At 47.7% G+C, this 22,481-nt stretch overlaps 1 protein-coding gene across 3 annotated transcripts in view; it reads left to right on the forward strand.

Annotated features, from left to right (window-relative positions):
• The window catches only part of CACNA1I (calcium voltage-gated channel subunit alpha1 I), a 91,416-nt gene that overhangs the window by 17,157 nt on the left and 51,778 nt on the right, over positions 1–22,481 (forward strand). For all 3 annotated transcript variants that reach the window (XM_052790359.1, XM_052790360.1, XM_052790361.1), the window contains exons 3-6: positions 1,231–1,328; positions 17,746–17,905; positions 20,164–20,479; positions 21,172–21,264. In XM_052790359.1, coding sequence (XP_052646319.1) covers positions 1,231–1,328; positions 17,746–17,905; positions 20,164–20,479; positions 21,172–21,264 — 667 coding nt within the window. The remainder of the gene's footprint in view (positions 1–1,230; positions 1,329–17,745; positions 17,906–20,163; positions 20,480–21,171; positions 21,265–22,481) is intronic.

Genomic DNA, 22,481 nt, shown 5'->3' on the forward strand with positions numbered 1-22,481 from the left:
CTATTGACTTGTGGGTCTTTCTATAGAAATTATAATGTTTTTGGTTTGAGAAGAGGTGCAGTAACAAAAGATTGTGTCCCCCCGATCCCTACCCATCTCTTGAGCGTGTTGAGAGGCTAAGCAAAATGGAGTTTTTTGTAGCTTCATTATTCATATCTGAGAAGAGATTCAGGAGAAGCAGTTCCTGTCCTGCCTCTGCTGCTGTTTCACCTGCCAACTCTGTCATCCTCTTGATCCCCTCTGCACGTCAGGGTCACCCCGGAGAAGCTGGTGACCACAGCCCGTGTCTTCCTGGAGGCCTCATGCACTTACGTTCACTAAAACATGCAAAATGCTATGAGATCCTTAGGTGGAAATTGCTGGCCAAGATAAACGGTTAGCATAATCCAGTTTCTCGCCACGCTTTCCAAGAGGCAGGCAAGTTACTGGACTTTTGCCGTGCTGAGCGAGGAGGGGAGCACTGGACTGAGGGATGCGGGGCCAGGTCACTTTTTTTCACCTGTACCTGCTGCTCTTGCAGCAAAGCCAATGCGTTAGTCATAGCTGTTTGCACTTTAAGGTTATTTAGGGAGCACGCTGTTGGGTTAGGAAAGTTAAGGTCTAGCATATGTCCTAAAATTAGGCTTTTCCCCTTTTGGTTGGTGCCAGAAAGGAGTGATTCACAGCTGTGGGAGAAGCCTTCCCACCTAGCCGAAGCAGTTACCGCTTCAAGTAGAGTTTGCTTCTACATGAGGTAAAACAGTTTATCTGAAGCTGCTTCCAGGGACCTCATCCTGCACCGTGAGATGAGAGGAAAACGGGGAGCACCCCGCTGCGCTGCAGGTAATGCTCAGCAAAAGCGGCTACGCAGCCCCCCACTCCTCCTGGCCTCGTGGGAGATGTCTATCCCACGCGTGTGCCCTTGCCAGGGGTGCGTGCTGCTTGTCGGGGCATCTTCACGCAGCTCCTTCCCCTCCTGATGGCCGCAGCAGGTAGGTGTTATCGCAGCTCCTGGCCCGCACCCACGTGGCACGCTCTCGCCGCTGGCTGCCTTGCTGTGGACAAGCTGTGTTTTCTGCTGTGGGCTCCGGTCCTGCTCCTGGGGGCTTCAGCTTTGCTCCTGAAGACTCAGGCTTCATCCCTGTAACTTCCAGAAACCCTTCAATGAAGAAATGACAACTGTGGCTGAAACTGAAATTTTGGATTCTTTTAAACTTACTTTTCTTTTTATCTCTCTCTCCCCTTTTGCAGGATGGTGGAGTACTCCCTGGATCTCCAAAACATTAACTTGTCTGCAATCCGTACTGTCCGTGTCCTGAGACCCCTGAAAGCTATCAACCGTGTGCCCAGTAAGTCATGCTTCCCTCTCACAGCTGCTCGGCTCGGGTTGTGGGGAGTACACGATCAGTAAGGCTGCGTGTACTAGTGTTCTCCAGGCAGGGTTCAGGAGAAAACTGAGTGGAGGCTGCTGCATGGTGTGCGCAGGCTTTTCCCCATCATGGGGCCAAGAGGTGGTGTTGGATGGGCAGGAAAGCTACAGTCTCTCAGCCTGTCTGCCCTGGTCATCCTTTGTATAGGGCCATGCTGATGGCTCAGGAGCTGAAGCTCAACAATAGGCAGTAAAGGAAAGGGTTTGTTCTTGCTCTTACCGAAGGATGTCGCAGGTTTGATAACGCCTGCAGCCTCAAAAAAGGGATGAGGTCTGGAGAGGGGTGAGCTGGGGGAAGCAGGGAGAATTGGTTTGCTTAGGCTTTCACACGCTCTTCCAGACCCTCTCATCTGAAAAATTTTCATGCTATTACAGCTTAGGGGCGTGTAGTACCAGCTATTTTTTCTCTTCTCCTCACCTTGTGCTTTGTACTCCCTCTTTTGTGCTGACCGTCCCCTCTGTGAGCTGGCGTGTGTGCACGAGCCAGGCTGAGCGCCGCTGAGCACGGGGCCGCGTGTGAGCCTGGACGTGTCAGCAGCCGAACTGCTGCCTGCTGGCACCGTTCAGTTCTGGGACGCAGTCCCCCCGCTCTCTGCATGCAAACCAGGGAGGTGCTGCAGCCCTAGGATGTGAGTCGCAGCCCTGGGACGTCTGCCATGCACACACGCTGCTTGCATAGTGGAGGTGGCCCCTCCATAACTCTCGCTTCCCCCTTTCCCAGAGGATGGGGACTAGACCAGCCTCTTCACTGTGCTTTGCAGTTTTTATTAGTGCTGAACTGTTTCTTCCTTCTTCCTCCCTTCCTTTGCCTTTTTTTTTTTTTTTTTCTTAAGTCAGTGTTCTCCCTGCAACCCTGGAGCGAGTAAGCAGGCGTTGCCATTGTTGTTTAACTGCAGGAAACACTGATGGAGGTGGTTCAGGCTTCGCAGAGGTTGTATCCAGTCGGATGGAAGTGAACCGCTGGGCAGGTTACATGCTGTTGTGATCAGCGGGTTGCAAGAGCACTGAACTTGGTCTGCTGCGTCACTCTGATTTTTTTTTTTTTTCTGGCTATTCCCTGTGCAAAGGCAGCAGCTGCCACACGCAGCCCTGTGAGATTTCAGGCGTTTCTTCCACAAGTTTTTCTGTCTTGCAGAATGGCAGGAAGTCTCTTTGCTCTTCCCCGTAATCTCCCTAATCAGGCTGTCTGCAGTGGCTAAGACCTTGCCAGAGCTCTCCTAATCCTTCTCTCAAGTTTAGATGCTGTTTTTCCTTTCCAGATCTGAGGAAGTTTGCACAGTCGATGTCCCAGTCTGCATCACACGTTTTTCCTTGTGCCAAAGTCACTTTCACGATGCCACCTATTTCTTGAACGTGCTATGGAGGTGGATTTCAGGGTCTCTGGCTCCATACAAAGCCCTTCTAGAAAGGGGTCTTGTCCCTCTTCCTGGGTGTATTTTTATTTCTGAGCAGTAGCCAGGGACAGAGGATGCTGGAAGGCGTGATGGAGGAACTGCGGCACAGTCCTGTGTGCCCAATGTGGCAGGAGGGTGCCAGGCAGAGCAGCAGCCGGTTTGGGCACTGAAAGCACACGCAGGCATATAACAGATCCATCATGGGGGGATAAAGATGGGAGCCAAGAACAACCTTTTGGCTATTGACTGTCAGCAAAACAACTCCCCCCAGCCTGTCTCCACCTCTCTGGCCCTCCTCCAGAGAGGAGAGGGCTGGGACCCAGCCCCGGTCCTGGCTGTGGGAATGCACCACAGCACCAGGGTGGGCATCTCTTCTGCGGGGGGGGGTGGCCTGGAGGTCGTGCATGGCAGGCTCGTCCCTTCCAAGAAGCGTATGGCCAGCTGCGTGAGGACAGCACCATCCTCGTGTTATGCAGCCCCCTTTCCTCCCTGTGTCGTAAGGAGTCCCGTGAGTCTGTGCCCAAAGTCCGCTTTGAGGCTGATCCTGTTATCAGGGTAGGCTTAACCTTGGTGGCGAGTGGGAACATCTTGAACGATATCCCATTGACTCTTGCAGACATCTGCCACCTTCATTGCTGGACACCAGTGGCCAGGAGCAAAGCTTGACTGATAAAAAGTCAAGGTCTTGTTTTATTCCTATTTATCTCCAGGAACAGTCGGAGTCGCTCCCCCTCCAGCAGGAGCTGCCCTGGGGAGGAGTGGTGTGAGCGGCATTGGAACTGGCCCACCAGGGACCTGCTCTGTCCTTGTGGAGTCACCAGGGATGCTTTCGATCATCTCACCTCACCTTTGCAGAGCACAGGCTGTTGAATTTCCCCTGACTGTCCTGGCCGTGACGCTGCCTGTCTGCTCCTTTTATCAGTATAAAACTTTATCTGTATGAAATTGATGCTGTTTTAATTTCCACTCTGTGGTTAAACCTTTATGTATCTTTCTCGCTACCTAAATCTGTGGTTATATGCAGAGAACATTTTGGAAGAAAGACATCCTGCTGTTAATTAAAAAAAAAAAAAAAAAAAAAGAAGAAATTGGATTCCCTGGGAGACAAAGCACTGACTTGAGGGTTGAAAACTGGCGAAGAGACTGTAAACAAAGGCTTGTGATAAATGGGAATGAGCTGCACTGGAAGAAGGTGCCTAGTGGGATACAGCAAACATAATTAATGGGACCTTTGGCCAGAAGTCTTTTTTTAATGTCTTTTAAAAGTTCTTCATTACTGATCTGAAGCAAGGGGAAAGTCTATTAGTGAGATGTATTGATGATACCAAGCTGGAGGTGTTGCAGGTGCTAGCAAAGAAAGTTGGAAGTAAGACAGCAGGAGGTAGAAGGACACTGAGGTCTTGGTGGGAGTGTGAGATATTTGGGGAGGGGCAGGGAGTTAATCCCAAAGGCAGATATTTGGCCAAATTCAGAAGGCTGTGATGGGACAATGTGGCCCAGCCACACGTGGCCATTTCCAAGGCTTCTATGCAGGCACCCAAGTGGGGACTGATTTTCACAGAGGAGTCTGGCCATGTGGACTGAATAATGGCAGTTTATCATCAGGGGAATGGACAAAGTGATTAGGAACCTGGGTGATTACTGCATGAGCGGATGAGTGCTGAAGTGGTCTGTCTGGGTAGATTATTTAGCATCCAAAGAACAGTAACACTCTAATCAGCCAGCGTTTGAAAAGTCCACATACTGAAGTAAGAAATTTATGGAGAAATTTGAAAGAAATTTCACACTACATGAAGCAAAAAAAGAAGTGATGCCAGAAAATTAGGAGGGAGGCAATTCAGAATGACTAAGGAAACAGTAACAACATGGTAGAGGAAAAAGTATCACCTGTTAAATAAGTTAAAGTTATTTTATATTCTTGGCAGGTGGGCAAGGCTGAAGTTTAAATGCCCCAATTGGATATGTCTAAATTTTCCTTACCTGTGTTCAATCTTAAGATGTTATTGAAAGCCCTTCCTTACAGTGAGACTTGTGAGGCTTTGAAACAATATCCCACAAGGAGCTGACAAATGCTATTTGTGTGTGCCGTGCTCATTATGTGTAGTGTAAAGGACGCATAGACTTTCCTACCTTAATCAGACAGAAAAAGAGAAGGACATCCAGTGAAACCAAAAGGTGGTGAATGTCTATTAAGGAATAAGTTCTCCACCCAGTTCATAATTAGGCTGTAAAACTCACTGCTATGGAATGTCCTTCCAGCCCCAAATCAAGTAAGAGGCCCTGTGTAAGTAAAGTAAATAAAATGAGATTGTCCAAGGGATGAGAGCTCACATGGAGACATTTCTAGACTTCAAACCTCCTTGCTTCAGGGTTAGAGCTGATCTTTAGCTACTGGTTATCAGCAATCGACTGCATTTCTTGCAATACTCAGCAGGATGTGCTACTGACCATTTTGGATTTCACTTCTGGATGAAGAATTCTGTGGCTCTGCCCCGTCTGATCATTCCTCCATTCACATGTCATCTTTGAAGTGTACTAGAGAAAACATGAGGCACCCTAGTTTTGTAATACATATCACACCTTCATTAGTATTGCTGCTTATCTCTTGCATTCCCGACTACAGCATCAGGAACGCTGCCTTTTGGGGTTTTGCTTGAAAATGCATGAAGCAAAAAATGAGAGATTGTTCTGGTCCTATTACCATGTGATTCAATTCCATGGTGGTGAGCTGGTGTGGTAAGCCCTGAGAGTCACTGAACAAGTGTAAAGAGGAAAAAAATACTCTCCAGGTCTCTGTCAGAGGTAGCTGCTTTCTGGTCTGGGCACGTCTGTGTCCTGGGCTTGGGGTGAAATTCCAGATCCATTTGTTGTTGTTATCCCCGATAACAACCCCGTGATTGTGTGGGTTGCTAGGTGAAACGTTGCGGTTTCTGCTAGCTCTTTCATCCCTTCTTTTCATGGCAAGGCACAAGGTTGGGGGGGGGGGGGGGGCTGGTTTTGTTTTATTTCTGCCTGATTTTGAGCAGGGAGACTGTAGTCATTTCTGATCATTTGAATTTCCTTTACTTCTGTTATTAGGTTTTTTGACATTGAGGCAGAAAATGTTTCTTCAGTTTACTCTTTCTTGTCGCATTGGTCTTACGTAAAGAAGAGCCCTTGCATTGTGTTTGATGTCTTCCAGTTTCCACTTACAATTTAGGAACTGATTCATCATTTGGAAGCAGATTACTTCAGCTGAGCACACTGTACAGAAGTGAAGGAGTCTGTTACAGAGTGTTGCATAGCAACTTTATTGAATAGCAAGTGTATATATGTGCTAATACTTGGTGTGTAAGTGCAGTAATACTTATGTGGAGGTTTAGGCATTAGAAATACAATGTTATATGCTTATTACTAGCTGTGCAGGAAATAGAATTTCAGATTTGTGGGAAGTTCTGCTCTTTCTCAATGTATTTTTTCTTAGAACAAGAATAAGCATTTCCCATCCATTTTAATATGGTTTTATTTTGCCTAATTTTAGGTGGTTTGTTTGGCTTTTTGATTTTTTTTCCTATACTTTGTAATGATAAGAAGTTTAAAAATAAAACCCCCTCAACCGTGCCATTCTAGTATAAAAATGCTTTCCTCTCCTCTTGTTTTCTTTTTGCTAAATGATGTTTCAATAACTATCACAACACTGAAGTGTTTCCATTTCAATGAAATAGCAGTTTTTGCTGGTAAAAGTGCTGTGTAGGAAAATCTTGGTCTAGCACTATTTTTCTTTATTACTTATTGTTGTTATAGTAGCTCCATGGGTCCAAATAGACTGGAGTTTTCTACTTTTTTTCTACAGATCTCAGATATAAACCAAGGTTTGTTAGTTTAATCTTTCTCATGTTTCAGACCAGGTGAGTGAGACCCAGTGAGTGTCACCAGCAGACTCAGGGATACAACTGACACCTCCTGACTCTTAGCCTGGCGTTCAGCTCACTAGACCAAAGCACCAATGTAAAAATAGTCTGAAGCAGCTGAACCCTGGAATGAGAAAAGCAGATGTTTTGTATTTATATGCCTGCCTTAAATCTGTATTCCTCACCAAGCTACCTGTGTTTGGTGTTGTAACAGTGCCTAAGACAGAGTGGTCTGGCTATGAACCCCACACTTGGCACAGGGGAAAAGTGATGACATTTACTTCTCTAAATGTGTTTTCGAAGAACTAATTTCACTGATGAGCATGTGTGAAATTAGCTTCTGACTGAGACAGATTAGGCTGTAAAACAGTCTCATTTACGGCTAGATCAGACAAAAAACAAGCGCATTTGACAGGCACAGTCCTGTCCTAGCAGCTGGAAATGCAAAGGGATTATGAGATTCCTCTTCTAAGACCCCCCCTACAGGGTCTTTGCTTCAGATGCCTCAGTCTTTCTGAAAGAGGACTGTCACTTGCTTGTTCTCTTCCAACGTTGATTCCCTTTACAAAATGTACTCTTCCATTTCACTCTTTTGGAAGTATATTTTTTCCCTTCACGGTTTCGTTTGTGAAGCGATAACTGAAACTCAGATATTGTTGTATTTTCCAAATATTTAGACTTACCCTATCCACAGCTCTTCGTGTAAGCTGCTCTGTAAATATTTATTATCACATCTCAGTGACACACAAACCATACTTACAACCATGTGCAAATGTGTACACACACAGGTTTATCCATGCACAGCCACAGTCCTGAGCAGGTTAGTACAGGGACAAAAGTTATGTTCTCTTGCAGCATCCATACACAAAAGTTAAGAGGTCAAAAAGCCCTTTTCATGCCTTGGTCAGGCTACATGTGACTCAAATGCATTCAAAGATGAAGCTGCCAGCTTTCTGTAGGCTCTGTCCCAGGCAGGCGGGCAGTGAAAGGCTGGAGAAAAGCCTACAGGGGATGGACTCGACCGAGGGGGTCGAGTTCAGTCTGTATCCTCTCTTCCAACCCAATCTCCTAGCCAAGTGGAGTGAAGCACTGAAGAGAGCAATGTGATTTATGCCCGGAGCAGGCCATTAAAGGATGCCTTTCCTCGGCGAGGGGGGCAGATCAGAGATGGAAATGTAGCTCAGAGCTGTACTTTCCTGTGTGTGCAGCTCTTGTATCAAGTCAGTCGACCCCTAAATCAGACAGATGTGTTCAGGGTACAGGGAAACAGTGTGAGGGGGAGCAGAGGAGCGTGGAGTGGGGCTCGAAGGAGAAACGCACTAGGAGGCAAGCGGCAGGGTTTGCTGGGCACCACATGCGAGGGCATGATCCACCTCCGTGTGTAGGATAATAGAGAGAAAGGGGGGGGGGGGCAGGAGGGAGATAGGGGAGGAAATCAAAACCAAAACAAGGGTGAGGACTAGTACAAAGAAAGTCTATTGCCTCTCAGATAAATATGCTGGATGGGTTTGCAAATCAATGCTTCTCTGGGGCTTTTTAACAAACCGAGCGGGCTGTAACAGACCTGTATCTTGTATTGCTGGAGGAAGTGTTCGGTCACCGAAGACAGGCTCTAATTTTATTTACTTCTCTGATCTCAGTGCTGTTTTTCATGTGCGTTCCACAGTGTGCAATATATTGCTACGTGTTTAAATGGGGTTAAATCAAAGTAAATTTGGGAGAGAAAAACCAAAACAAAAAGAAAATTGTATCCTTGTGTTAGTGTAGCATCATGGCAGGGAGCTGGGGAACACTGAAGTACAGGAAATGTAGACCTGGTAATGCCTTGTTTTGTACCACACATCGCTTAGTCCCTTTTTTTGCAGTCACAGGTTATGGGAGAAAGTCATCTTTCCAACTCTGAACGAGTCGGCTCAATTTTTCACTCTTATTATAAACATGTATTCAAAAGTCATAAATTGCGTGCTTGTAGGTTGTCAGATGGTTTAAAACCATGAGATCTGAAAAAAGAAAAGGACAAAAAATCACAGTATTTTTATTTTTCTCGTGGCTTTCAGACCTTTAGACCTGTGACTCAGATCTTGTAGTCCTATTTTTCCCCCATAGTAGTGAGGAATAGAAACTACTCTTTTTTTTTTTTTCCGTGATCTGAGATTGTCAAGTCATAGCAAGATTTCACGCCTGAAGGTTTATGCCACGCATCCCAAGACTCCTGATAAAAATCACAACAGTTAGCAACAGCACTTCGGAGTTTGTGTTATTGGAAGTAAAGCAAGCCTGGGAAAAAAAAACCAAACCAAAAACGAGTCATAAAGAGACCTTTGCTAGAATCTTTATTTCTCCCTTCTCCTCTAGGGGAACCTGCATAGCCAGAATTTTAAAAATGCTCAGCGCCTCGCAGCTCCCATTGTGACAATTTTGCTGCCTGTTCAAACAAGCTCAGCCTCCAGTGTACACAGCGCCCTCGAAAGCCCAGCCACGTATTTTGCTGCCTAAATGGGAGCTGAGCTGTTTTGCAAAATCTGTCCCATGGGACCTATCAAGCAATGGATACCATGGAAATGTGAGCAATAATGACAGTGTATTATGGGGTGAAAGATAATGTCATATTACACTAATGCAAATTACGCTTTGTGTGTGTGGGCAGGGCAATTTACAACCATAACCTTAAATTTCTCAATCTTTGCGTATTTCGGGCCTGATTCTCCTCTTCGCACACATTTCACCTAACATCATGTCACTGCCTGCAGTAGAAAGAAACATGATTCATGCTAGTGACAGCAAGAGGAAATCGGCTCCCTTAAATCTTAACCAGAAGTTGCATTAACACTGTTTTACATAATATTTTGCATTATTCTGTCCTACTTATACAGCACTAGAGATGTGTAAAGAACTTAAGGGTATTTATAGAATGGAGGCAAGTAGCTCGCAGCCACAGCACTGGAGTTACCTTTTGTCCCCGGTGTTGGGTGACCCCTGCAATTCTGAAAGAAAAGCTGGCACTGTGTTTTTAATAGAGTTTTCACTGAAAGCGAGTGCAGTCATCATTGCAGTGATAAATGGGGAAAAAATGAGATGTTCAGTGAATGAACAACAGTAGCAGGTGGTAGTAGGTGTTGCTTATTAGATGTTCAGTGTTAGAAAAAAGAACAGAAAGACAGCAATCCCTCGGAGAGACACCTTTCTAAGAAATAATCTAACACCTGGCATCGCTCTCCAAGACGACATTACTTAACAGCTCACAGCTTGCAAGGGGTTAATGGGGTGAGAGAGTGAAGAAGGGGGTTCCTGACCGAGACCTTTGCCTGCGTCCTTTTCTGCTCATGTCACAGATTATGTGGCTACCAACCGTGCTACAGTGGCACATGCTGAATAGGAGCGCTTGTGGTGGATGAGCTTTCTGTTGCTGCCCATGGACCTTAGCTGGGCTCGCAGCATCCCTGCCAGGGTGCAGGCTGCTGCAGAGCTCAGATCTCTCCTTCTTTCTGGATCACAGCAAAGCTTGGGCTGAGGCCTCTCTTTTTTCCAGAGATGTCAGCATTTAGGTGTCGAGGTAAATGCTCTGATTTTGCCCTCGTTCTTGAGGCCGTTGTAACCCTGGGGTCAGGTTTGCAATTAGGAAGCCTCACCTCTGGGCTCGCTTCTTCAAAGCGCCCGGTAGCTATGGCTGGTACGGCTCTGGTTTGTTGTCCCTCTGTAGAGCTGGTGAGGCTCCAGCTTAGCAGGGAGGAACTGTTCTATGCACTGGGTCTTGTGCATCTCGGACAAAGCTACGAAATATGAGAGTTTGGGACTGCTGTTTAGACCACCTGTCTTCTGTGAAAGACTTGGAAGGTGCAACTATAGTCTGACCCTTCAAGCCACAGTTCTTTTTTGGCATTATTTATGATCTGGTGAGAAGATCATTTTCCATGACCTTGGTGTATATTTCTCATAGCATTCTCCAAAGGTTGTTTTTTTCTGTTTGTTTGTTTGGGTTTTTTTGCTTTTGACACCTTGATAGTCTCTTTAAAAAAAAAATCTTTTATGAAGAGGTCTTCATTACCCTGTGCTGGAAGCTGGGCCTGTTTCTCTGTAAGATTTACTGCAGGTCTCTAGCAAAGAAACATGGCAATAACTATTTGCGGTGTGAGCCAAGCCTAGGCTCCATGGGACTTGTTGCTATATACTATGCTAAAGGGAATTATAATTTTCAAGGTTGCTGATGCTTCTGTATACTAAGTCTCACTAGGAGGGCCCTATTTCCTTGATGTGCATGTGATATTTGATGGGCAAGTAGGAAGGAAAGCTCTGAGGGATTCAGAATATTGAGGTCAGCCCTGGACTTGGCACCTGAGCCCCTTCGGTGGTGTGCTGAGCATCATGGCTATGCAGTGCCTACGTGTTTGTCTTCTCATCTTCCCCCCAAGGAAAACAGCATGTCTGGGGTTTCATTTGTACTCTCTTTTTGGCAGTTGTTTTAGCTGAGTGTGTGTTGGGAGGTGTTGTAAGTGGTGTATTTTTTTTTTCTTCCTTTTCCTTTTCTTTTTGATGCTTGCGTTGCCCTGACCTGATCCATCTAAGGTAAGCGCCTTGTTCTCAGAGTGAAAAGCAGTGAGGTCTGTGCTAGTCCCTGGCTCCCAAGGGAATTGTTTCTGCAGCCTTGGAGCAAGCTTCAGAGTGCTTTTTCTCTTACATCAGTACACTTTAAACCTACTCTGGAGGAGATCTGTCGTCCCAGCAGGGTGAAGCTCTGACCAACAGGTTTTTTGCTGGAGCTTCAGTGTCTCTTTTGGCTACCTCAGGCTTAAGCTGAGGAGTACTTTGGAGGTAAGGACTGAGGACACTTAATGCCTGAATTTGAAGGGAAGTTGCTGCACCAAGGTGAGGCTTGATGTGCCCATGCTACTGAGAAAATGAACGACAGCTTTTTGTACTGGCTGAAGCTTTATAAGTGCTGGAAATGTCATGCTTTGGTATTTTCTGTGGTCAAGCTGAGGAGTGACGAGAATTTGGATAATTGGAGGTTAGGTCATCAACGGGCTGAGCAGGATGAGGTGTCTGAGCTAGTCAGAGATGCTAGAAAGCTTTGCTTGTCAGCAAGGCAAGAGTGGGGCGTTAGTGAGGAACTTGGTGGCATTACTAAACTATGGGATACGTTGACAACCTGCAAGTGCCAAACCCCCAACCCTAAATGTATCCTACAAACCCACCGGGAACCTGGCAGAGAGGTCAATGGAAAGACGTTGCTTGCTTCTGAATGAGGCCAGTGTTTCACATTTGCATCTGGGGCAGCTTTTCCTTAGCAGCGGAGCTGGCTTAAGATCTCTCACTACTCATACTGTCAGCTGGACCTGTTTTTCCATAGGGTTCATTTAATTTAGGTCAGGCCAGCCATCTGGACACACTCTCTCTTGCATTGGTGCAAAGCAGGGGCTGACGGTCTGCCACATGTGTCCGGTTGGCTTTGCAGCTTGAGGAGGAGACTTCTGGAGCTGCACACCAGCTCTTCCAGCCGAACTCCTCTTGCTTACACGTGTTTGCAGGTGAGGCCTCAGTTAGGAGGAATGCAGCAAAGGGAGAGAGATCTGACTGGTGAGGGAAGCTGTGGGTTATAATAACGACAAACTTGGCAGTGCATCTACTGTTGCACATGCAGTTGATCGGTTTCTCTTTGCCATAGTTTGGCCCCATATTTTAGCTGATGTAAACGAATGCAATGTGTGAAATGACAGCTAAGTCTCGGATCAGCAAGAGATTAGTGAGGAGGGCCACAAGTTGGAGCACCGGCTTGCACTGTGCACGCAAACTGAGGTTATTTTAACTACAGGGGTTGGCCGCAAAAAAAGGTACATCTCTCTCTGCGTTCTTTCTGCACAAATGCAATCTATCTGCTGGAATGGCTCCTCAGTTCTGAAAATTCCTGTAAAGGAGCATGCACAGGAAAATCCTGCCAACCCTATGCTAGCCGGGTGGACTGCCATGTGTCCTGGGGCAGAGGAGGAAGGAAAGAAGGCACGCTTGGACAAGCGGCCTGGCTGAGGGACAGAATGATGCTTCAGTCTCTGCACTCTGCAAAATGTCCTGCCAGCTACAGTCACAAGGGCTGATGGGGAAGAGATTTGCTTTTGCTCCAGTTAAAGTGACAACTGGTGGCTTGGCCCATGATGCAGAGAAGGTGGGTGCTGAGAATTATGTTCTCTTCAGTCTGGTTTACTCTAAGCAAGGGAACGATTGCCTCAGATTGCTGTCTCCTTTTGACTCCGGACTCGTTAGCTTTGTCCTTCACTGTAGAGCTGGGGAGGACTTGAAAGCCTTAGAGGTGGGTGAGAGATAAGAAACCAGAAAGAACAGAGTTTCTCACCCTCTCCTGAGTCAGTGCCCCATTCAGATCACGGGGTGATCAGTGCTAGGGAGTGAATCAGCTGAGCTGTTGGTCCTCACTCTTGGAAAGAGGCAGGCGAAGGGACAGAGTGAAGCCGAGCAGGAGCAGGGGGATGTGGTGGTGAGAAGCTGCTGGGCACATCTGCACCGTGCTCACCTCCTCCCCAGCCCTGCCCGGCTCCTCACCGCCACTACCATGCTTTCCCTGGGGCTGGTACGTGCTGGGTGAGTCTGCTTAGCTGCGATGGGCAGGCTAATCAGGGTTGGTGGCAAGTGTCTGGAGGGAGCTACGGTCACTGTAGAGTCTGCAGAGTTTGTCAGGAAGGGCCTCTGGATGCTGCTGGGGCAAGGCGGAGGCTTTGCTTTGCCCGAACCCAGGAGGGAGTTCAGCGACTTGGCTTCATCTTTTGGCTTTGCTCAGCCCTGCGCTTCCCTCTGACAGCTCGCTCCCCAGCACTCCTCTCGCCCTTCCACCACTTCTCATGCCTGCGACGTACTTTCGCCCTGACATCCATGCTGTGTTGGAGCAGTGAACGCATCTCTGTTGTGTTCCTGCCTTTGCTCCCGCAGGATATCCTACCAGGAGTAGCCCTGCCAGGGAGGTCCCATGGAGCACCCTTCCCCACCCCTTGCCCAAGGGCATGGGTGAGCAGCAGGGAAGCCTTATCTGAGCATCTTTTGGTGAGGATCCTTCCTTGGATGCTCACAGCCGATGCCGTTTCGTTTCTTCCTTTCCCCTGGTCTCCTCGTGAGGGTGAGTGGGGAAGAGAAAAGGCCTTTCAGAGCCCACACCTGGCACTTATGAATATTTCATGTTTCTGGCTTTTCTTCCCCTTGAAGAGCAAAACCTTTTCATATTTGATGCCCTGGGAGCCTGTTTGGTGGCTGAATGTTGCTTCATCAGTGCTCTCCCTCCCTGCTTTTCCTCCAGACTGCCCAGCCCCTCTTCCTTTCTCTTCTCAGGGAACATCTCCTTTTTTCAAAGGCTGCTTCAGAAAAGGTCATTGTCCCTTTCATATTCCCTCCTTGCTGTGAGCCAGCGTGGCTTCTGCTCTGCCGATGGTAAAGGACAAACGGGGATGTGGGAAAAGGCAGCAGTGGGGAGGGAGGCCAGGAGACGCGTGCACGTATGCTGTGGAGCGGTGCAGAGGCAGAGAGGAGATGTAGGCGCAGCAAGAGAAAAGTAAAGGGGCAGAGGAGCGGGCAGAGGAGCAGGCAGAGGCAGCGGAAGGTAGGAAGGAGGCAGCAGCAGGACTTTGCTGAAGAACCGGCTTTCCAGCACCTTCCAGAAGTTGTCATGCAAGATGCACTGGTGTTGCTGTGGATGGGGGCTTGTCTGGTGAAGGCCCCTTGGAAAAGAGGGGCATTCCAGTTCTCCAGGGCAGGATGCTCCCAAAGCTGCACTGACCAATATGCCTTCTGCCCATTTCCATTGCCCTGCAGCTGCTGTAGAGACCTTGTGATCTGAGCCACCAGGGTCTGCAGTAAATCATCACTCTCCATCCTTAGGCTTTTCAGCCTTACTCCCTCTTTCCCCCACACCTCGTGAATGCTTGAGGAACCAGGGACCGTTTGCAACCTGCTCCCGGTCAGGCTGCGCAGACCCCGAAACAAACTGCTCTGTGGGTCCTGCCTGAGTGGGGCTCATCCCCTCCTGCCCCTGAAAGCGTTCCGACACCTGGCAGTGAGGGTCCTTCCCTGGAGACCCACAGCAGATGCTCTAGCGTGGCTGCCGGACCAGCTCGTCCTTCCCGGGGGATGGCAAAACCCCAGCCGCGGACAGACCCACACAGGGCTGCCAGCTCGGGAGGGGACGGGGATGCTGTGAGGGCTTCCCCCCAAAGTGCCCACAGGGGCTGGCAGAGGTGAGGGAGGGGCACTGCCAAAATGCCAGAGCAGAGGACGGGGCTCAGGGAGTCCGGCACGAGTATTGCAGGCAGCACAGCGCGGGCAAACAAAGGAGAGAACAAAGGTACTGAGCTTGGATTTACGCTGTGCCTTTCATCCATGTGGAAGTAGTAGTTGAAGTACCTCCAGCAGCAGGGTGAACTCAGCAGCGGAGGTCCATTTGATGGAAAACTGATGCCTCTGGTAAAAAACGGGTTCCCAGAGCAATTGCTTTGCGGTCTAGGGCACAAAGCAAAAGAGGCTTTGCACAAAGTGAAGTGATGGATTTGTTTTAGAGGTGGTTGGCCCGTAGGAGAATTGCAGTTGATGTTTGGATGGCTGTAGCTTCAGCGTTCTTGCTTTTGGAAGAGCCAATCTCATATCCACAGTCAGCATCAATGGGCAGAGGATGACTCTGTTCAACTGGGAGATTTTTAAAAAATAAAAATTGGGTTTCATTTGGACTTCAAATGGAACCCACCAATGCTGAAGTTCTTTGAGACGTGGAGATGATGCCAAGCGCTGGGGCCATCTGCCTGGTGGCCACCTGCCTGGTATGGGGCCGCTTGCCAGTTCTTGGGTTATGGGCCCAGGTACCCCAGAGGGCCTAGCATGAGGGCAATCGCTATGATCCTGGAGCTGTGGGTAGCACAATCCTGTACCGCTCTGAGAGTCAGGATGGAGAACGTATGGGCAGGCAGGATGTTTCCAAGGAAAAGGCAGGCAAGTTTTGCAAGTCACTTGTCTTCTCTTGGCACACGGACAAAATCAATTTTTGCCAATTCTGACCCAACGAGTGTGCTGTCTGTAAAATTCTGGTGGGGACGTCTGTTCTATCTGTTCTGCGTTTCAGTGTAAGGGCAGTCTCATTCTTCCTATTACCTCTGCTGTGAGATGGAGCTAGCATCAATTGATCTGAAAAACATCACCCCCTCTTGCAGCACTGCTGGCACAGCTTCCCGTGTCACTTGGCTCTCCCTAAAGTACTGACCAGGCCAGTTTATGGGAACTACCGAGCTCGTGCCATGAAGCGATGTTAATGCTGCACTGCAGTGAGGGTGTGTGGCCTTAAAGCCGAAGTGTTGCGCAGAGTGTTGCTCCAGAGCCTGGCAGGTCACAGCGACAGCAGCGTGGCCGTGCTGTTGGGCTTTGTGCGGTGACAGAAAGCTATCAGTGACTCATGGCATGTCTGCAGTCCCCAGCGAGCGGCTGGAGCTGTGCCCCTGCACTGCTGAGTTACTGATGTACTGTCTAGAAACTGCCTTAACTGGCCACTAGTGATACAGCTGGGCAGCCAGGCAAGCAGGGCTTCGCTGCTGCTCCACAGCCTGGCCTTAGAGCTAATTGTTCCTTGTCCTTCATGATCCCATGTAGCCATCATTGAGCATCTTCTCCTTCCTTACACATCACCCACCCACAAATACCACTCTTGTCTCTCCCGCCCTCATCTGTCCCCAGAACATTCCCTCCTGAGCTAAACCAGTCCGATGTCCCACACCAGGCACCCTTCTCCCTCTCCCTTCAGGGTGCCTGCACCCCACACCTGCGTGGCCCCTGCAGGCATCGCTTCCCTCCCCTCTCCGTGGCGTGAGCAGCCCGGGGAATAGAGATAGAGCATAATGCACAGCATCATGTGGCTAATTACATGACGCTGGGCACACAAGGGGGATTAACTTGTGCCTCAAAGGGCTGTTGGAGAATCCTAATCTTATCTTCCCCTCCTATTTCCCCTTCCACTGCCATCTGAAGTAATGAACTGGTTATAAATACCTAATTAGCTAATTATTTGCTGGCCTACATGGAACATCTTCAGTGAAGGAGCTCCCTGGGGGAGGGACCTCCGTGGAGGCAAGAAGAGAAGACCACATGAGGTGTGGGGGGGGTTAAAGGCCGTACGGTGGTGCTCAGAAGGATTTCTAGACTTTTGCCATCCCTGGAGAGCAGAGGAAAAGTCATTAGCTGCATGGAGAAATGAGTTTATCTTTACCCCCACTTGTGGCTGTGTGAGCTGAAGAGCTGGGGGAGAAATAAAACCACAGAAATAATTCATTAGGTAATTAAAAATAAAAAGTAAAAGGTTTTTGGAAACATTTGCACTGGCCAGAGGTGCTGTGCCGACAGCATTTTGGGCTGTGCGTGCTGCTTGTGTGCTCCAGCCCTTTTGGGGAAGGAGGTCTAGCCAAGAGAGGAGTGTGGTCTCTGTGATTGTCCCCTGATGATACTGTCACTGAGAAAACCGATTTATGCCAGTTTATGCGTGCTGGAGAGGTTCATCCTACTAGGCAGGCTGGCCTTGGTGCGTCAGTGCAATTCTCACAGGTTGCAGCATGCAGTTGTTGAACTGGGGTGACTTTCGGTCTGAGCTGTCTGAGGATGGAGCCGTTGAACTGCCATGCACCTTTGGGACACAGTTGTCACTCCATTGCCCATCTGCAGGGAAGGGGGAGGGAGGGATATCAGTCAGATAGCTGATGGTACCAGAAGTCTCATTCCCTTTTCTTCTCGCTGCTGCAGACAGAGGCCTAGGGTTAAGAGATCGTGGCATCACAGCAGCTCTGCTGGCTGCCTGTCAGTAGAGGTTAGGACAAGAAAGGGCAACAATCATAAATCTAGCCTGGCTTGGGTAATAAATAATTTCTGACACTCTGCTTTTATCTTTATTTGGCTCCCCCCCCCCCCCCCCCCGTGTCTGTCTCCTAAATTTTCCTTTCCTTTCCTTCTCCTTCCCTTCCTTTTCTCCCTTTCTCTTTCTCTGTCCCTCCATCCCACACTTGCTCCTTCTGGTTCTCTTCTTCCCCTGCAGGCATGCGCATCCTCGTGAACTTGCTCCTGGACACCTTGCCCATGCTGGGGAACGTGCTTCTTCTCTGCTTCTTTGTCTTCTTCATTTTCGGTATCATCGGCGTGCAGCTGTGGGCTGGGCTGCTCCGCAACCGCTGTTTCATGGAGGAGAACTTCACAATGTGAGTGCCTGGGAGACGACGTCTCCTTCCTTTCTCCCAGAGACATTTCTTTTTCCCCTTCCCTGCTCTCTTGTTCTCTGCTGCCAGGCTCTCTATGTATCGCCTACTCCAAACGGCTGTAGGGTGATAGCGTGCAGAGCGTTGGCCACGTCTTGCGGTGAAAAGGGAGGGAAGGCAAAGGCAGCTGGTTCTAGTCTGTCTTCACGATCCACAGACGCCTGGGTTCATTTGGATTTGGCCAAGGCACAGGTTAGCGTAGCTGCCTCCTCTAGACATGTCCAGGGATTCAGGATGCTGCTCCTACTCCTGGAAAGAGTTGAAACCCTGAAACACGAGCCATGCCGTCTTCCTCCTGAACTTGCTCCCTCTTCAAAAAACAACAACCAGAGGAGTCTTACAGAAAGCCGTGGTGCTGCCTGATGCTTCCAGGGACATCTTTGGCACCTCCGAGGTGGAGCTGCGGTCACTGTTTGGACAGCAGTGCATTACCTGTGGAGGCTTTGGAGGGACACTGAGAAATTATTGGAAAACTTCAGGAGCAGAATTGCATGTTGGAGGTGCCGTGGGGAGGGGATGGAGGCCTGTTGGGAGAGGTGTCTTACAGCTGGGTTTGTAGAAGCGAGAGCATCTGAAAGCAAAGAATGGCTGCTTGAATTGGACAAAAAACCCATGGGGAAATGTGGGCATAGTTCTGGCAAAGAGAGCCTGGAGCCACAGAGGGGTCGCTTACAGGTATCTGAGGTTTATCCTGGGGGTGTCAGGGAGGAGCCCGCAGAACATGGCTCTGCTCCTCCCCAGAGGCAGTGGGATGGGAAAGCTCCTGCCTGCTGCCAATTCTCCAGTCACCCTCCTGGGGAGCAGAGCACCAGTTCTAGGGCACAGCTCCTCCTGTTGACTTTCTGGCTTTAGCAGAGCTCCGGCTTTAAAATGTCTTCTTAAAACTATATACTAATCCTAGGCGTCCTATCAGTTTAGACTGCTTAGAAAAACCTAAAGCTGTAGATCAGTTTAGACTGATTAAACAATTCTGAAGCTTTAGATCATCTCAAATTGGAAAAAAAAAAAAAAAGCGTGAAAATACAATCTGCAGAACAGCAGTGGGGTTAGAGAGTAGGAACTGTTTAAAGCAGCCATTTACTGTGTTTATATATTCCTTGGGGAAAACCAAATGTTTAGGATGATTGTCCTATATGTAAATCGGGGTAGTACTACTTTAATGAGTGTAATTACATCCACGCAGAGTTGATGCAAGTGAGAAGTGGATTGGGGCCACAGCCTGCAAAGTGGCAGATACTAGAAAATCTTTGCCTGACCATTACTAGAGAAATGAATTCTGCAGGCACCCAGTTCACCAATGATGTGGATGTGTTACAACAGATCTTTGTGGTTTAGTCCAGCTTAGTTTGGAATCAGAGACTTTCTCGCTGTTCTTTTTCATCAACACCTGTCCTCTTCCAATGACACTTAGTGAAAAAGTCTGCATTCATGTGATGTGAAAGTTGTGTATTGTAGCACAGCAAGGAATGCACCAGATAAAGTTTAATGGAAAATTTTAAATCTCCACCTTTCGCTTTTCTGATCATTAGCTCATCTCCAGCTAGGCAAGCACAGATGATTTTAATTATTCATGCATTTGCAAGGTACTTGCATTATTTGGGAAAAAGCACATGAACTTGGCATGAAACATTGCACCCGTAATGCTAACTGTCAAGGAGGAGTCAAAGTTAAGGTTAAGTCAATTTTAACTTTGCATTTCCTGATTTTAAGGCTTTGCTGTGCAACCTTAATTATGCATGAACTGGATTTTTTTTTTTTTTAGAGGTACAGAAGTTTCACTGCCAAATGTTATAAAACATGTCCATCAACGGTTACATACATGAGCACATCACAGTAAAGCCTGATGAACTTCCTTAATATCACTGCATCTGATTTAGCTTTGATGCTAATGGGGAGAGTGAACAGAATGCAAATCTCTGTATTCTAGCTTTTCTTCATCTCCATGCAAGCAGATTGTGTCATTTGGCTTGGGGTGATTTTAGGGCAGGCAAAGCTCTGAAAACTGGGGACTCACCCTGGAACTTTCCTGTTTCCCAGGAGCCCTGTCTTCCCTTCCCTTCTTCTGAGGCAATAAATCTGGAAATCCCTTATCCAGTGCAGTCCTTCTGTCAGGATGGGAGCTCCCAGCTCCGCCAGTGTTGCTAATGGGAAACTGCCTGTTACAGGAACTTTATGACCGTGGGTTTTTTTTATCCTTGCAGACAAGGTGACATTGTCCTGCCCCCTTATTACCAACCTGAGGAAGATGATGAGATGCCCTTTATCTGCTCGCTGTCAGGAGACAATGGAATTATGGGCTGTCATGAGATACCCCCACTGAAGGAGCGGGGGCATGAATGTTGTTTGGACAAGGACGATTATTATTACTACAATTCAGTCCGGCAAGAGTTCAACATCAGTGGCATGTGTGTCAACTGGAACCAGTACTACAACGTGTGCCGTACAGGCAACGCTAACCCGCACAAGGGTGCCATCAACTTTGACAACATTGGGTATGCCTGGATTGTGATATTTCAGGTAAGACTGAGTTAGCCTCCTAACAAGGCTTAAGCTATTTTTCCTTTTTTCCAACTCAGTCTTTTTGTGCTCCCATGATGGTTTCTGCACAGTATGATACAGCTGCAGAGAGAAAAGGGCCTTGTAACTACTATGGCAGGAGAGACAGAGTGCACACCATGAATGGTGTTCCTGAAGATGGGGAGGGACATAAAGCTGTTCTAGGCCCTTGCTGAAACAAGCTGTACCCTTCAGGCTAACTTGTACCAGTTTTCCCTTCAATCCAAATCACTATAGCAAAGGAGTCCGTTTTTTGTTTTTTTTTTTTTTTTAATTCCCAGCACGCGTTGCAGATGGGAGCTAAAATCCGTGCCTTTTTTCTTTTCTGCCGGCTGTACGTGGTGTCCAGTCCAAGGGGCACAGAAACCTGCTGCAGGTTTTCCCCTGCTGCGATCCAGGGAAATGAACTATTTTAATGAAATATTCCTGCTGTGGGCTAGCATGATCTCACAGGCTTTGACAGTATGCCAGCGTCACCAAGCAGTACCACGCTGATTTCCTGGAATGGAAATTTGGCCTCCTTGAAATGGATTGTTGTTTCTCGCCTTCCTTGGGTTGTAAGAGCCCTGCCAGTATCTGCCCATATACACTGAGGAGTGAACTCTGGAAGCCCACTTCCCTCCTATTTCTCTTGGTTTTGTTTGTCTCTGCAGGTGATCACACTGGAAGGATGGGTGGAGATCATGTACTACGTGATGGATGCCCATTCCTTCTATAATTTTATCTACTTTATCTTGCTGATAATCGTAAGTATAAGACTTGATGACTGTCAGCATTGCAAGCTGAGAGCCTACAAAAAACAGGTGTTAGGTCAACACAGATACCAGGGAAGCAAACTACTTTACCTGGATTTCTTCTAGGAATCTCAGGAACCCAGCTAGTTGATTTTCACCAAGAATTGGTGGCAGGATCACATAGTTGTCAGCCAGGTTATTCTCTTTCACTCAAAAAATATGCTCGGGATTGATTCCTAGAGATATACATACCCAGGGTAGGATAATGTTCTCATCTGCAGATCTCTCAAAGTAAATTCCCCAAACCAGTGTGCCCAAAAGCACAGAAAACCATTTCTGTATTTTTTCTCCTACTTGGTCTCTTTATACATTTTAAGCTCTTGATTCATTCCTGAGCCATGTCTTACAGCTTTTGGCAGCACCTGGATCTCTTAGGCTCAAGGTCTCAGATTCAGATTTTGTCAGATTCAGGGTCTGTCATGCTGAATTACTTCCTCACCCTGAACAAAAAGGAGCTGCTGCTCCAAAAGTGTCAGTGGTCCAACATAAACTGGCTGTGTGACATCACTTGTGGCTGGAGGGGATGGAAAGAGAGAAGTGTGTCCGTGATGAGAACTTAATAAGCAGTTTATAAGCCCTGTGGATTTATACAAGTGAAGTTTGCTTTGCTGTAAGGTTTGTTGTCAGTGCCTGGAAAGAGAGGTGAGAAATGTGGTGCCATTGCCTCTTCCATTCCTCAAGCCTCCCACATGTAAATGCATTTTCTTGGAGGGAATATCCTGTTTCTAACAAGGAAGGATTTTGTTTTTATGAAGACTCTTGCACTTGTCCCACATGGGGACCAAAGGCAAGAGTAGAAGGGAAAGACATAGGATGGATTACGGGAAGTATAAAATCTGTACATGGTAGGTGCAATTTAGTTCTAGGTTACTTAGCCAGTAAGGACCTCGATGTGTATTTCCAAGGCCTACGTGCATTTGGACGGGCTGCCGAATGGACCTGGCTAAGACTCTGCTCTTCAGCTACTACTTGTCCTATGTGACCATGCCCTCCTAGAAATAGGATCTTTAGAAACAGTGACCCAGTAACATTAACAGACTCACCTGGCACAGGATCTAGTTTAAATTCAAATTGACATGCAGTGACTTGAGAGCAAACAAACCTTAATCCAGTTTCTGGGAGAAATTCTGCAGCCTTTACATGTGGGGAGTGGCACAAAAAAAAAATCT

Source organism: Harpia harpyja, chromosome 6, assembly GCF_026419915.1.
Source record: "Harpia harpyja isolate bHarHar1 chromosome 6, bHarHar1 primary haplotype, whole genome shotgun sequence".
Taxonomy (NCBI): Eukaryota; Metazoa; Chordata; class Aves; order Accipitriformes; family Accipitridae; genus Harpia; species Harpia harpyja.